This window comes from Anolis sagrei, chromosome 6, assembly GCF_037176765.1.
Source record: "Anolis sagrei isolate rAnoSag1 chromosome 6, rAnoSag1.mat, whole genome shotgun sequence".
Lineage (NCBI taxonomy): Eukaryota > Metazoa > Chordata > Lepidosauria > Squamata > Dactyloidae > Anolis > Anolis sagrei.
This window is the reverse complement of record NC_090026.1, coordinates 8,024,381-8,038,925: the sequence shown is the minus strand read 5'-3', so window position 1 is coordinate 8,038,925 and position 14,545 is coordinate 8,024,381. Positions and strand designations below refer to the sequence as shown.

General features: G+C 43.5%; 1 protein-coding gene across 1 annotated transcript in view; it reads right to left on the bottom strand.

The window, feature by feature from the left end:
• The window catches only part of IPO4 (importin 4), a 71,940-nt gene that overhangs the window by 6,313 nt on the left and 51,082 nt on the right, over positions 1–14,545 (bottom strand). The window contains exons 25-28 of the mRNA XM_067469738.1: positions 13,354–13,479; positions 9,071–9,279; positions 5,801–5,933; positions 120–224 (exon numbers count right to left, since the gene is read on the bottom strand). Coding sequence (XP_067325839.1) covers positions 120–224; positions 5,801–5,933; positions 9,071–9,279; positions 13,354–13,479 — 573 coding nt within the window. The remainder of the gene's footprint in view (positions 1–119; positions 225–5,800; positions 5,934–9,070; positions 9,280–13,353; positions 13,480–14,545) is intronic.

The window sequence follows — 14,545 nt, the reverse complement described above, 5'->3', positions numbered from 1 at the left end:
ATAAATAAAGAGGAAGGAGCCTCGCGGACCAGATTTTCGTCCTCACTACCCACTAGTGGTCCATAGCTCACAAGTTAAGAACCACCGTGTTACACCAAAGACTAAGACCCAAGGCTCACCTGCTGTGGATCGTGCTTGTGGATGAAGTTGATGCAGCGGAATATTGTCTGATACTCTTCAAAGTCCTCCTTGAGAGGCAGGCCGCGCAGCAAGACGGGGAAGACCTGGAGAAGAGACAGGGAACATGTGGTTGCAGATCATCTTAGTAGCACAACAAAGCATGGCTCTACTCTGAGGCTCAGGCAGCAGATGCTGGGAGGCAACAGCAAAGCGTGCGACAAGAAAGCCAAGTTTAGAGGCTAGTGAGACCTTCAGGGACTACCAAAGTGTGGACCACAAGCTGTGATCCATCTGTCAAAAACATTAAAAATTAACTAGGTATTTTTAATTACAAAAGTGTGAGTCAAGTACGGAAGGGGTTAAATAGATGCAAAGACTCAGTGGGAGAAAGGTCTCAGTCTGTGAGAAGGCTTCACAGCATGAGGTAGGCCTTTGTTTGTGAGAGAAGCCTCTGTGTGGGTTAGACCCACACAGTGTGAAGTAGGCCTTAGTCCAAGGGTCCTCAAACTTTTTAAACAGAGGGCCAGGTCACAGTCCCTCAAACTGTTGGAGGGCCGGATTATAATTTGAAAAAAACATGAATGAATTCTTGAGCACACTGCACATATCTTATTTGTAGTGCGAAAACCACTTTAAAACAATACAATAATTAGAATGAAGAACAATTTTAACAAATATACATTTATTAGTATTTCAATGGGAAGTGTGGGCCCGCTTTTGGCTGATGAGATAGGATTGTTGTTGTTGTGTGCTTTCAAGTTGTTTCAGACTTAGGTTGACCTTGTGTGAGGGCTGGGTAAATGACTTTGGAGAGCTGTATCCGGCCCCCGGGCCTTAGTTTGGGGACCCCTGCCTTAGTCTGTGTGAGATGAATCTCAGTGTGAGGTAGGCTGAGTGTGAGAAGACCTGGTGTGAGAAGCTTATGTGAGAGAAACCCCAGGTGGAAGGCCTCATATGTAAAGCCTTCTGTAAAGCTCCAGTATAAAGGCTACTGTGTGTAAAAAGCTGCTGTGTGAAGCTCCAGTTTAAGTCCAGTGTGAGAGGAGGCTATGTGAGAGTGAAACAGTTTATCTGCATGAGAAAGAAGCCCAGCATGGAAGCAAAGAAGGAAGCATAAAGGACTTTATTTGTGTCATGGAAGCCTTGTTGTAAACAGTGCAACCATATTATTTTACTACAAAGAAAAGCTTATTATAGAAGAGATAACATTGATCTGTGTGTTTTTGTTCTTTCTATCACTTTGGGTGCTGGGTCACACTGCTACTAGTAAGTGACTCTGCTGTACATTTATGGGGAGGGTCCTTTGTTGATAAGCCCACTCACCCAACAATTCTCACGACTGAAATTCTGGACGCAGGTGGCAATAGCATCAAACCCAAAATGGGAATCTGGGGGAACTGAATGGAGAAGCCCAAGCACAGACCCCCTCATCAAACACCCCCCAAACGGAGGCCATAACTCAAGAGCCCTGCCCCTCTGCTCTAGTTTGCCATCAGAATTGTCTTCACTCGTCTTCATCCAGTGAGTGCAAGGCTATGTAGCTGTGGGCCAGCTGGGCAGAAGCCATACCTCGGGCTCCCCAACGTGCTTGGCTACAGCCCCCCCTTTGCTAAGGGGTTGTTCTGTGTCTGCATGAGGGAGGGAGGGTCACTGCTTCAACTCACACTCCAGGAAAGACAGACAGAGAAATGCTTGCCAAGAGCACGTCAGATGAGTAAGAACAGTCATCACTTGGCAACAAAAGCAGGGAAGCTAATCCGCTCATCCCATTATTATTATTATTATTATTATTATTATTATTATTAGATACATAAACAAGATCACTCTGATGTTTTTTTTATTTGATCACTCATCGGACACTTTCCAAGTGCCTAGGACTGCATGATGTATCGGCGAATAATGCGTGCAGATCCAAGTCGGGTGGCCTTTTGCAGGTGACAGGTGGTGATTTTGTCAGCGCCAATTGTTTTTAAGTGCAGACCAAGGTCTTTAGGTACTGCACCTATTGTGCCAATCATCACTGGGACCACCTTTACTGGTTTGTGCCAGAGTATTTCCAATTCTATTATTTATTTATTTATTTATTTATTTATTTGGAGTGCTTCTACCCCGCCCTTCTCAACCCCCAGGGAGGACTCAGGAGGGCTTACAAAAAGGCACAATTCGATGCCTAACAATTCACAAAATACAATACAATATACAATATGCAATACACACATTTACCATATAATATCAACAATTATAACTAATTAAAACAGTCAAACAATATATTTTCGAAGGCTTTCATGGCTGGAATCACTAGGTTCTTGTAGGTTTTTTCGGGCTATAGGGCCATGTTCTAGAGGCATTTCTCCTGCTGGACCACTCCAACAACCACCATGTCAGACTACACAGAGAAGCCATTGAAATCCGCAAGCATGTGGACAATTTCAACAGAAAGGAAGAAACCATGGAAATGAACAAAATCTGGCTACCAGTATTAAAAAACTCTAAAATTACTACAGCAAAACAGCAGAGAGGAAACAATCAGGCACATCTTAACACCTCTCAACAGAACAGGCTCAGCCAAGCCTTCAAATGCTAATGAACGTGGTCAGCTGAGACATTCACACCTAGCTTCAGCAGAGAAGAGCTCTTTGCCCCACCCCGGCCATTCCGCAGATGTATAGGCCCATTTTCCTATTTCCAGCAGACCTCACTACCTCTGAGGATGCTTGCCATAGATGCAGGCAAAACGTCAGGAGAAATGCCTCTAGAACATGGCCCTATAGCCCGAAAAAACCTACAAGAACCTAGTCAAACAATATACTAGCAGCAATAAAATCATCTTGTGGTCAATGTTTGCCAATTCATATGATTTGAAACACAAAAAGATTAGTACACAGCAAACAAGGTCGCTCTGGTGGCTGTTGTATTGGATCACACGTCGAACACTTCCCAAGTGTCTAGGACTGTGTGATGTATCGGCAAATAATGCGTGCAGATCCCAGTAATGTGGCCTTTTGCAGCTGACAGGTGGTCATTTTGTCAGCGCCAATTGTGTCTAAGTGCAGGCCAAGGTCTTTAGGCACTGCACACAGTGTACCGATCACCACTAGGACCACCTTGACAGGCTTGTGCCAGAGTCTTTGCAGTTCGATCTTCAATCCTACTGTTGCCTGGGATTGCAACATTGATGATTATTATATTAATATAATATATAAGGTATTTATATATTGTATTAATAGATCGCTATATTAATATGTTGATATGTTATTATATTATTATATTAATATATCTATATAAATACAAACATAATGTTCATTTGTGGGATAAACAACTCAAAAACCACTGGATGAATTGACACCAAATTTGGACGCAATACACGTATCAGGCCAGTGAGTGACCATCACTAAAAAAACACTGAAAAACACAACAGAGACTTAAACAGCCAAAAAATAAAAAATACATTGCAACGCATTAGCAAAACCACACACACAGAGCTATATATACACATGCAAATACACATATATACACATATACACAAAAATATGCACACACATAGGTAAAGGTAAAGGTTGTCCCCTAACATGTTTGACACTGGGGTGTGGTGCTCATCTCCATTTCTAAGCCGAAGAGCCGGCGTTGTCCATAGACACCTCCAAGGTCATGTGGCCGGCATGACTGCATGGAGTGCCCTTACCTTCCCGCCAGAGCGGTACCTATTGATCTACTCACATTTGCATGTTTTCGAACTGCTAGGTTGGCAGAAGCTAGGGCTGACAGCGGAAGCTCACACCGCTCCCTGGAATCGAACCTGCGACCTTTTGGTCAACAAGCTCAGCAGCTCAGAGCTTTAACCAACTGCGCCCCATGCACATACATACATGCACACAAAACACATATACACAGACTGGACCAAAACAATGCATGGCAGGGGATCGCTAGTAAAATAACAACAACAACAACAACAACAACAATATATTATTAACATATTTATATTCCACTTTATCTTCCCAAAGGGGACCCAAAGCAGCTTGACATAAAAGCATTGGTATACAATTTAAAATATACAAATATACAGACATTAAAGCAGAATTAAACACAAACAGCACTAAACCATATTTTTTTACTACAAAGAAAAACTTCCTATGGAAGTGATAACATTGGTCTCTGTGTTTTTGTTCTTCCTATCACGTTTGGTTACTAGTGTTGGGTCACGCTGCTGCTAATAAGTTACTCTGCTATACATTCATGGGTTGTTTTTTTTTTGTCGTGTCAGGAATGACTTGAGAAACTGCAAGTCGCTTCTGGTGTGAGAGAATTGGCCGTCTGCAAGGACTTTGCCCAGGGGACGCCCGGATGTTGTGATGTTTTATCATCCTTGTGGGAGGCTTCTCTCATGTCCTTGCATGAGGAGCTGGACCTGACAGAGGGGAGGGTCTTTTGTTAATAAGCCCACTCACCAAACACCATCCCTATATCTTTCACTATCCCTGATATCCACTATCCATTGTTCAAAATGTCTTAGAATCATAGAATCATAGAATCAAAGAGTTGGAAGAGACCTCATGGGCCATCCAGTCCAACCCCTGCCAAGAAGCAGGAATATTGCATTCAAATCACCCCTGACAGATGGCCATCCATCCTCTGTTTAAAAGCTTCCAAAGAAGGAGCCTCCACCACACTCCGGGGCAGAGAGTTTCACTGCTGAACGGCTCTCACAGTCAGGAAGTTCTTCCTCATGTTCAGATGGAATCTCTTCTCTTGTAGTTTGAAGCCATTGTTCTGCGTCCTAGTCTCCAGGGAAGCAGAAAACAAGCTTGCTCCCTCCTCCCTGTGGCTTCCTCTCACATATTTATACATGGCTATCATATCCCCTCTCATCCTTCTCTTCTTCAGGCTAAACATGTCCAGCTCCTTAAGCCGCTCCTCATAGGGCTTGTTCTCCAGACCTTTTATCATTTTAGTTGCCCTCCTCTGGATACATTCCAGCTTGTCAATATCTCTCTCGAATTGTGGTGCCCAGAATTGGACACAATATTCCAGGTGTGGTCTAACCAAAGCAGAATAGAGGGGTAGCATGACTTCCTTAGATCTAGACATTATGCTCCTATTGATGCAGGCCAAAATCCCATTGGCTTTTTTTGCCGCCACATCACATTGTTGGCTCATGTTTAACTTGTTGTCCACGGGGACTCCAAGGTCTTTTTCACACGTACTGCTCTCGAGCCAGGCATTGTCCCCCATTCTGTATCTTTGCATTTCATTTTTTCTGCCAAAGTGGAGTATCTTGCATTTGTCCCTGTTGAACTTCATTTTGTTAGTTTTGGCCATTCATCTCTCTAATCTGTCAAGATCGTTTTGAATTCTGCTCCTGTCCTCTGGAGTATTGGCTATCCCTCCCAATTTGGTGCTGTCTGCAAACTTGATGATCCTGCCTTCTAGCCCTTCATCCAAGTCATTAATAAAGATGTTGAACAGGACCGGGCCCAGGACGGAACCCTGCTTGTGGCACTCCGCTCGTCACTTCTTTCCAGGATGAAGAGGAAGTATTGGTGAGCACCCTCTGGGTTCGTCTTGGACCAGATATGCTTTGGATTTACTTATCTTTGCATACACATTCACCAGAAAGCTAAAGGCCACAAGACTCCCATGCCCGAACATCCCACCTGAGTCAAAACTCTCACTCGGCTCTCACCTGCCCGATGGGGACCCCGCCAGGGTTGGCCATCACCATCCGTGCCACGGCTCCACAGACATTATCGGCCACCCGGCTGTTTTGCTCCTGAGAGATGAGGTTGGACAAAAGCCCCAACAGCTTGGGGAAGTGTCTGTGCCGAACAAAGAGCGGGGGTTAAGGAGAAAAACCAGTGGGATCAGATTTTGGCTCCTCCAACACTGGGGAGGGAATGACAAAAGATTCAAATGGATTTTGCAAAACGAAACCAGTATGGACCAATTTGTTCATAAAAAAGATCTAATACCAGCAGTCCGCATTCAACAAAATATGGGATGCGGGACTCTGCAAAAGTGGGAAAAACATTAATAATAAAATGCAGATTATTTACCTGAAATAATAATAATAACATTTTATTTATATCCGCCCTTCTTACCTCGAAGGGGACTCAAGGCAAATTACAGTACACATACACTGCAAACATTTAATGCCATTTCGTATAGACAATACACAGACAGACAGAACAGAAGGAGGTGTGTTGTTTCGACTCAATGTCCAGCTTTTTGGTGCCATGGAAGGTTGGCACCAAATGGTTCTGGCCCAGTCTATCTATCTGAACGCATCTCTCCCTACAAACCCCCCAGGAACCTAAAATCATCTGGGAAGGCCCTGCTCCCGATCCCGCCTGCTTCACAGGCACGTCTGGCAGGGACGAGAGATAGGGCCTTCTCTGTGGTGGTTCCCCGGCTGTGGAACTCCCTCCCCAGGGATATTAGATCAGCCCCCTCCCTCCTGACTTTCCGAAAAAGAGTAAAAACTTGGCTTTTCGAGCAAGCATTCGGAACCCCGGAGTAAACAGACAACTAGAATTGGAAATTGACCCAGGAACGGCCAAGACAATGTTAATGGATGAAGATTTGAACAGAGGACATAGTTTCTTTTTAAATTGTTATTATGTACTGTCGTTTATGTTTAATTGCACTGAATGTTTTTGCTTTATCAATGTATGTATTTTGTTTTGGCATCGAATTGTGCCAACTGTTTGTGCCCTGAGTCACCTTCGGGCTGAAATGGGCGGGATAGAAATAATGTAAATAAATAAATAAATAAAAAGCTGTTGCTCCATCCTCTATGACAAAGAAGAGCCATCAGAACTTCCTCCTTCCTTTTGGTTGCCCAGCATTTTCCTGATCTTCTTTCTTTATGACGTCATAAAACACTTCCCCCACATTTAACGGCACCTGATTTCTCTAATTACAGCACAAGCTGTTTTCGAACTGCTTAGGTCAACAGTAAGCTGGGCTAACAGTCAGTAGCTCACGCTGACCTGGGGCTTCGAACTTGCAACCTTTTGGCTGATAGATCTTATAATTAGGTTCTTGTGGGTTTTTTTGGGCTATAGAGCCATGTTCTAGAGGCATTTCTCCTGACGTTTCGCCTGCATCTATGGCAAGCATCCTCAGAGGTAGTGAGGATGCTTCTCACTACCTCACTACCTCTGAGGATGCTTGCCATAGATGCAGGCGAAAGGTCAGGAGAAATGCCTCTAGAACATGGCTCTATAGCCCAAAAAAACCCACAAGAACCTAGTGATTCCAGCCATGAAAGCCTTCAACGATCTTATAATTGCTGGTGACTTTCCAGCTGTGCTAAACCCCCTGCCCTCTCTGGGACTCTTTAGACGAGGCATGGGCAAATTTTGGCCTCCCAGGTGTTTTGGACTTCAACTCCCACAATTCCTTCCAGCCTCAGGCCCCTTCCTTTTCCCCCTCAGCCGCTTAAGCGGGAAAAGAAAAAGGCCTGAGGCTGATAGGAATTGTGGGAGTTGAAGTCCAAAACACCTGGAGGGTTGAAGTTTGGCCAAGCCTGCATAATCTGTGGCCCTCAAGGTGTTTGGGCCTCCAACTCCCAGAAGCCCTAGCCAGCTTGCTCAATAGTCAGGAATTATGGGAGCTGAAGTCCAAAACACCTGGAGGGCCGAAGTTAGCCTATGTTCAGTCCCAGGCTCCCAAACAGTTGCCTATGTCTGATTTAGATAAGCCAGAGTTTGTTCCCCCTCGCCAATGCCTTCTTATATCAAGACAGAGGAACAGACTAGCTTAAGTTCAAAGATGCTCCTCTCTCTAACTTGCAGGTCAGACAATGTTGTTGTTGTTGTTGCTGTTATTATTCTACATTTATATCCTGCCCTTCTCACCCCAATGGGGGACTCAGGGCAGCTTACAGACCATGGCATACAATGCCGCACTACACATCTATCTATGTATAGAATAAAAGTCAGTGTTTGTATGTGGTAGAGGGCGGACGTAGGGAGGATGGAGGACAGAGGGCGGTGTATGTGGCAGCTTTCTGATTGGTTGTCACTGTGGTATTATTTGCATATGGTATCTGATTGGCCAGCCTCAAAACTGCAAGATTCTGAGGTGACAGAGGAGAGGAAAAGGCCTGAGGCTGTGTCAGAATCATAGAATCAAAGAGTTGGAAGAGACCTCATGGGCCATCCAGTCCAACCCCCTGCCAAGAAGCAGGAATATTGCATTCAAATCACCCTTGACAGATGGCCATCCAGCCTCTGTTTAAAAGCTTCCAGAGAAGGAGCCTCCACCACACTCCAGGGCAGAGAGTTCCACTGCTGAATGGCTCTCACAGTGGAAAATTATGAATACAGACCAAACTTGCACACAGAGCCAGCAAGACCCACTCTACATCCTACTGCAGTTTGGAGGAGGGTGGACCATGCACGATGGGATTCGCAGTACCTTCACTAACTGATAACTGATGAAGAACACCTTTGCCACACAATGGCTTGCTCTAATAACCCGGGCAGCGCCGGGTCCCCAATTTGTATAATAATAAACATAGAATCCTAGAGTTGGAAGAGACCTCATGGATCATCCAGTCCAACCCCATTCTGCCAAAAAGCAGGAAAAACACATTCAAAGCACCCCCAACAGATGGCCATCCAGCCTCTGTTTAAAAGCTTCCAAAGAAGGAGCCTCCACTACACTCTGGGGCAGAGAGTTCCACTGCTGAACAGCTCTTACAGTCAGGAAGTTCATGATATATCAATTTAAACAATTAGCATATCAGTATAAACATACAGTAATAAACATGACATATCAATTGAACAATTCAAATATAAATACAATAAAAGCTTAAAAGTAAACATTCAATTCCAACCAAAGTGGGCTGATGACATATCAATTAAACCATCAATGAAACAATTCAATGAAAATACAACCATGACTTGCAACACGCCATCACCGGCAATCCAACTGCAGGAAAGGATACTCATGCATGGGCTCCCTGCCGTGCTCCGCCAAGACTCCCAGCCCAAAGACGGCATTGCTGCGGACCTCCTTGTCCGTGTCCCGGGCTGCCCCCATCAGCAGTGGCAGCAAACGCGGCACAAAGGCGCTCGAGGCCTGGCCCAACCCCTGGATCGTCTCGGCCACGGTGCCCACGGCAAAGGACTTGTCTGAGGAAGACGAGCTGGGTTTCTGGAGAAGGAGAAGGGGAAAGAGGATGAGATGCAGACAAGATAAGGGGGAACCCTGCTGTTCAAAACAAGACAAGCCCTTGAACTTTGCAGCTATGGTTAAGCTCACAAGCCCTCCAGAGATCCCTCACCTGGGGTTTTCGGAGCCCAGATGAGGTTAAACTTTTGTGCCAGCAAGACCGAAAGGTTGGCGGTTTGAATCCAGGGAGTGGGGTGAGCTCCCTCTGTCAGCTACAGATCATGTCCCCACATGTCCTCACGTGGGGACATGAGACAAGCCCCACACAGGATGATAAAACATTAAACATTTGGGTGTCCCCTGGGCAATGTCCTTGCAGACAGCCAATTCTCTCACACCAGAAGCAACTTGCTGTTTCTCAAGTTGCTCCTGACACACACGCACACACACAAATCTGAGGTTTAGGGAGAAATTCCTAAAGCACAATGGTGTGAGTTGGAGATGGGTCACGTTGTTCCTCTTGGACCAGGGACCGTATATACTCGAGTATAAACTGAACCGGCGCTCCATGCAGTCATGCCAGCCACATGACTTTGGAGGTGTCTACGGACAACGCTGGCTCTTCGGCTTAGAAATGGAGATGAGCACCAGAGTCCCAGAGTCGGTCACGACTAGACTTAATGTCAGGGGACTACCTTTACCTTTACCTTAAGCTGAACCAAATATAAACTGAGGCACCTAATTTTATGGCAAGAAACTTGGAAAACGTATTGACTCGAGTATAAGCCGAGGGTGAGAAATGCAGCTGCTACTGAAAATCATCAGTAGGTTAAACGTTTTTGTGTATTTACATAAAACTGTCATTTAAGATAAGACTATCCAACTCTGATGAAACCATTATTCTAATCTTCTTCAATGTCAGTGTGCTTACGTATCCTTCTAATAATAATAGAGTAAAATAATACATGTAATAATAATAATAATAATAATAGAGTAAATAATGGAAATTCAATAACAGTAATAGAGTAAAATAATAAATGTAATAATAATACATAGAGTAAAATAATAAACGTAGTAAAATAATGTAAAGGTAATAATAATAATAATAATAATAATAATAATAATAGGGTAAATAATGGATATTTAATAACAGTAATAGAGTAAAATAATAAATGTAATAATAATACAGAGTAAAATAATAAACGTAATAAAATAATAGTACAGTAAAATAATGTAAAGATAATAATAATAATAAAGTAAAATAATAAATGTAATAAAATAATACTAATAACAGAGTAAAATAATAAATAACCTTGACTCAAGTATAAGCCTAGGAGAACATTTTTATCCTAAAAAACCGGCTGAAAAACTAGCCTTATACTCGAGTATATACAGTATGTCTAGTTATGGGCACCACAATTCGGGGAGGATATGGACAAGCTGGAACGTGTCCAGAGAAGGTCTACCAAAATGGTCAAAAGTTCTGGAAACTATGACTTCCTCTGAGAAGTGGCAAAAGGTGATGGGAATGATTAGCTAGGAGAAGAGAAGGCTGAGAGAAAGGGACAAGACAGCCATGTTTAAATATTGGAAAGGATGTTCCATTGAGGAGGGAGGAGTTGCCTTGTGCTGCTCCAGAGACTGGGACACAATGGAGCAATGGATGCAAATTGCAGAAAAAGAGATTCCATGTAAACATGTTTACATGGAATCTCTTTATCTGCAATTTGAATCCATTGTTAAGAACAGCTTGCCAGTGGAATATGCTGCCCGGGTGTCTGGTGGAGTCTCCTTCTTTGGAGATTTTTAAGCAGAATCTAGATGGCCATCTGTCAGGAGGGCTTGAACGATGTTTGCCTGCCTGGCAGTATGGGGTTGGACTGGATGGCCTTTGAGGTCTCTTCCAATTCTATGATTCTATGTGGTTTCTGAGATCAGAGTGAAGAAAGGGGCCAGGAAGACAGTTCCATCTTGTTTCCTGCACTGTGCTTAGAATAGAATAGAATATATATACATATAATATTGATAATATTATAATGTAATAAATATACTACTACTACTACTACTACTACTACTACTACTAATAATAATAATAATAATATAATATTATATATTTTATATTTAACTATCCGTCCCCTGCCACGCATTGCTGTGGCCGTTTGTGTATTTGTGTTTTGTGTGTGTATATATGTGTATATGTGTTTGTGTATTTGTGTATATATGTGTGTTTGTGTATATATGTGGTTTTGCACATGCGTTGTAATGAATTTTTTGTTTTTTAGCTTTTTAAGTCTCTTCTGCTGTGTTTTTCAGTGTTTTCATGAGTGATGGTGACTTGTTGGACTGATAGGTGTGTTGTGTCCAAATTTGGTGTCAATTCATCCAGTGGTTTTTTAGTTATGTTAATCCCACAAACGAACATTGCATTTTTATTTATATAGATGTAATATTACTAATAATATTACAGTATAATGTTATAGTACAATGTAATATATAATATTAGTATTGTGCTATGATAATAATATAATATATTATATTTACTTTTACTTGTAAGCTGCTCTGAGTCCCCTTTGGGGTGAGAAGGGCAGCATATAAATGTCGTAAATAAATAAATATTAAGACCTCAAGGGTTTGGAGGTAAATGTAGTTTTCCTCCTCCACATCTTGAAACCTCCTGGAGTGGCAGGTATTGCACTTGGTAAACCACACAGACCTCCTGATTCATAATCCCTTCCGTACTAAAGATCACTTCCACTTTTGACTTGCTTTTTAAGCACTCCTTGGTTTGATACTAACCACAGTGTCCTCCAACTCCTACCAAACTTTCTCATCTCTAACACAATACATGTCCCTTTTCCCACCTCTCCAGAGGGGTCTTTTCCAGGGGCCTGGCTCGATATGCCCCATATTTGGGACAGTGCTATTGCTATCATGTCCCAGTACTCTGGTTTGCAGCATCTTAGAAGCTGTTTGGCTGGTAGAATTCTGCGAGGTTAGCATCTGAAGTACCTATACAGCAAGGGGAGCTCTGTCTTTGCCATGTCTCTTGAGGGAGAATCTCACTCATAGACTCATAGAATCCTAGAGTTGGAAGAGACCCCATGGGCCATCCAGTCCAACCCCATTCTACCAAGAAGCAGGAAAATCAAATTCAAAGCACCACAACAGATGGAAGCTTGTAAGCATAGCTTGGATGGCCTTCCGTCAGGAGGGCTTGTATTGTGTCTTTCTACCTGGAGGTTAGACTAGGTGGCATTTGGGGTCCCTTCCAAATCTATGATACTATAAAAATAATAATCCTTGACAATGATGATGGAGTCTCCTCATTTAAGTAGAGGCTGGATGGCCATCTATCGGGAGGGCTTTTATGGCGTCTTCCTGCCTATCATAGAATCCTAAGAGTTGGAAGAGACCTCGTGGGCCATCCAGTCCAACCCCATTCTGCCAAGAAACAGGAAAATCACATTAAAAGCACCCCTGACAAATGGCCACCCAGCTTCTGTTTAAAAGCCTCCAAAGAAGAACTCTCCACCACACTCCGGGGCAGAGAGTTCCACTGCTGAACAGCTCTCACAGTCAGGAAGTTCTTCCTCATGTTCAGAGGGAATCCTCTTTCTTTCCTGTAGTTTGAAGTCATTGTTCCGCATCCTAGTCTCCAGGGCAGCAAAAAACAAGCTTGCTCCCTCCTCCTCATGACTTCCCCTCACATCTTTATACATGGCCCTCATCATGTTTCCTCTCAGTCTTCTCTCCTGCAGGCTAAACATGCCTAGCTCTTTTAGCCACTCCTCATAGGGCGTGTTCTCCAGACCCTTGATCATTTGAGTCGCCATCCTCTGGACACATTCCATCTTGTCAACAGGAACAGCATCCAAATGAACACAAGTTTAATTGGTTCCCAAGCTTCAAGGGTGGTTATGAAGGCTCTGATGAAGGGGTGGGGAACAAGAAGAAAATATAAAGGCTTTTTGGGTAGAATGCAAGAAAAGGGCTAGTGAAAGGGTGTGGTGTTGAAATTCAAGGAGACTCAACAGACCGGGCCAAAGGGACAACAAGCGAAATGAGGTTATGGAGAAAGAGGAACAAGAAATGTGGATGGAACGCCTTTGGACTCACCATTTTATTGAGAAGCAAAGGCAAGAAACCGGCAAAATACGGAGCAAATGTTTCCCCTCCAGCAGCAGCAGCCAGTGCAGGGATCACCTCGCCAGCATACTCAATCAGCATGGCATCATATTCCGCCTGGTGGGCAAGAGAGAGAAAAAATTGTTCCTCTTTGCTTACTTGATACCTCCTTTCCTTCAGAAGCCATTATGCAGCCCTCCTTTACAGACTGTTTTGCAGCCCTCCCTAGCATAGATTTGTTTACATTTCAGTGGCGTTTGGCTTAATCTTGAGTTGGGAAAAGTTATTTTGTTGGCATATAAAACTCAGGATCCCATGTTGGGTGTGGTTTTCTGTGCACTGCAGTCCAACAAGAAGAACTTTCCAGCACTGAGCAAGGAGGACTGCATCACCAAGTAGCCGGTCCATCTACTTATAATACAGCAGGCCTGCTTATCACACAATCTCATTGAATGTGGTTTCATTTATATGCAAATCACTCTGGAGAATCTAACAATGCCTACTGAAGTGATGTACCATGCCATCATCATCATCATCATCATCATCATCATTATATACACAACAAGTTTAGTACAGAGTAAACAAGGTCACTATGCCTGATCACACGTCGGACAATTCCCTTGTGTAGGACTGTGTGATGTATTTATTTATTTATTTACAGCATTTATATACCGCTTTTCTCACCCCTAGGGGCGAATAATGCGTGCAGATCCATGTAGGGTGGCCTTTTGCAGCTGGCAGATGGTGATTTTGTCAGCACTGGTTGTGTTTAAGTGCAGGCCAAGGTCTTTAGGCACTGCACCCGGTGTGCCAATCACCACTGGGACCTCCTTGACTGGCTTGTGCCAGAATCTTTGCATCATACTGTATAAGCTTTTCGAGTCAATTCTTGTCCTTTCTTCTGTCGCCTGGGATTTCAACATGGACGATCCATACTTTCTCTCCCCCCCCCCCCCCCCAAATGATTATGTGGTCAGGAGTATTGTGTTCCAAAACTCTGTTGGTCTGAATTTGGAAGTCCCAGAGTAGTTTGACATACTCATTTGTGTAACTTTTTCAGACTTGTGATCCCACCAGTTCTTTGTCATAAGCAGATTGTGGCACAAGTTCCAGTGGATTATCTGAGCAAGGGTATTATGCCTCTGTTTGTAGTCTGTCTGCGCGATCTTCTTGCAGCAGCTGA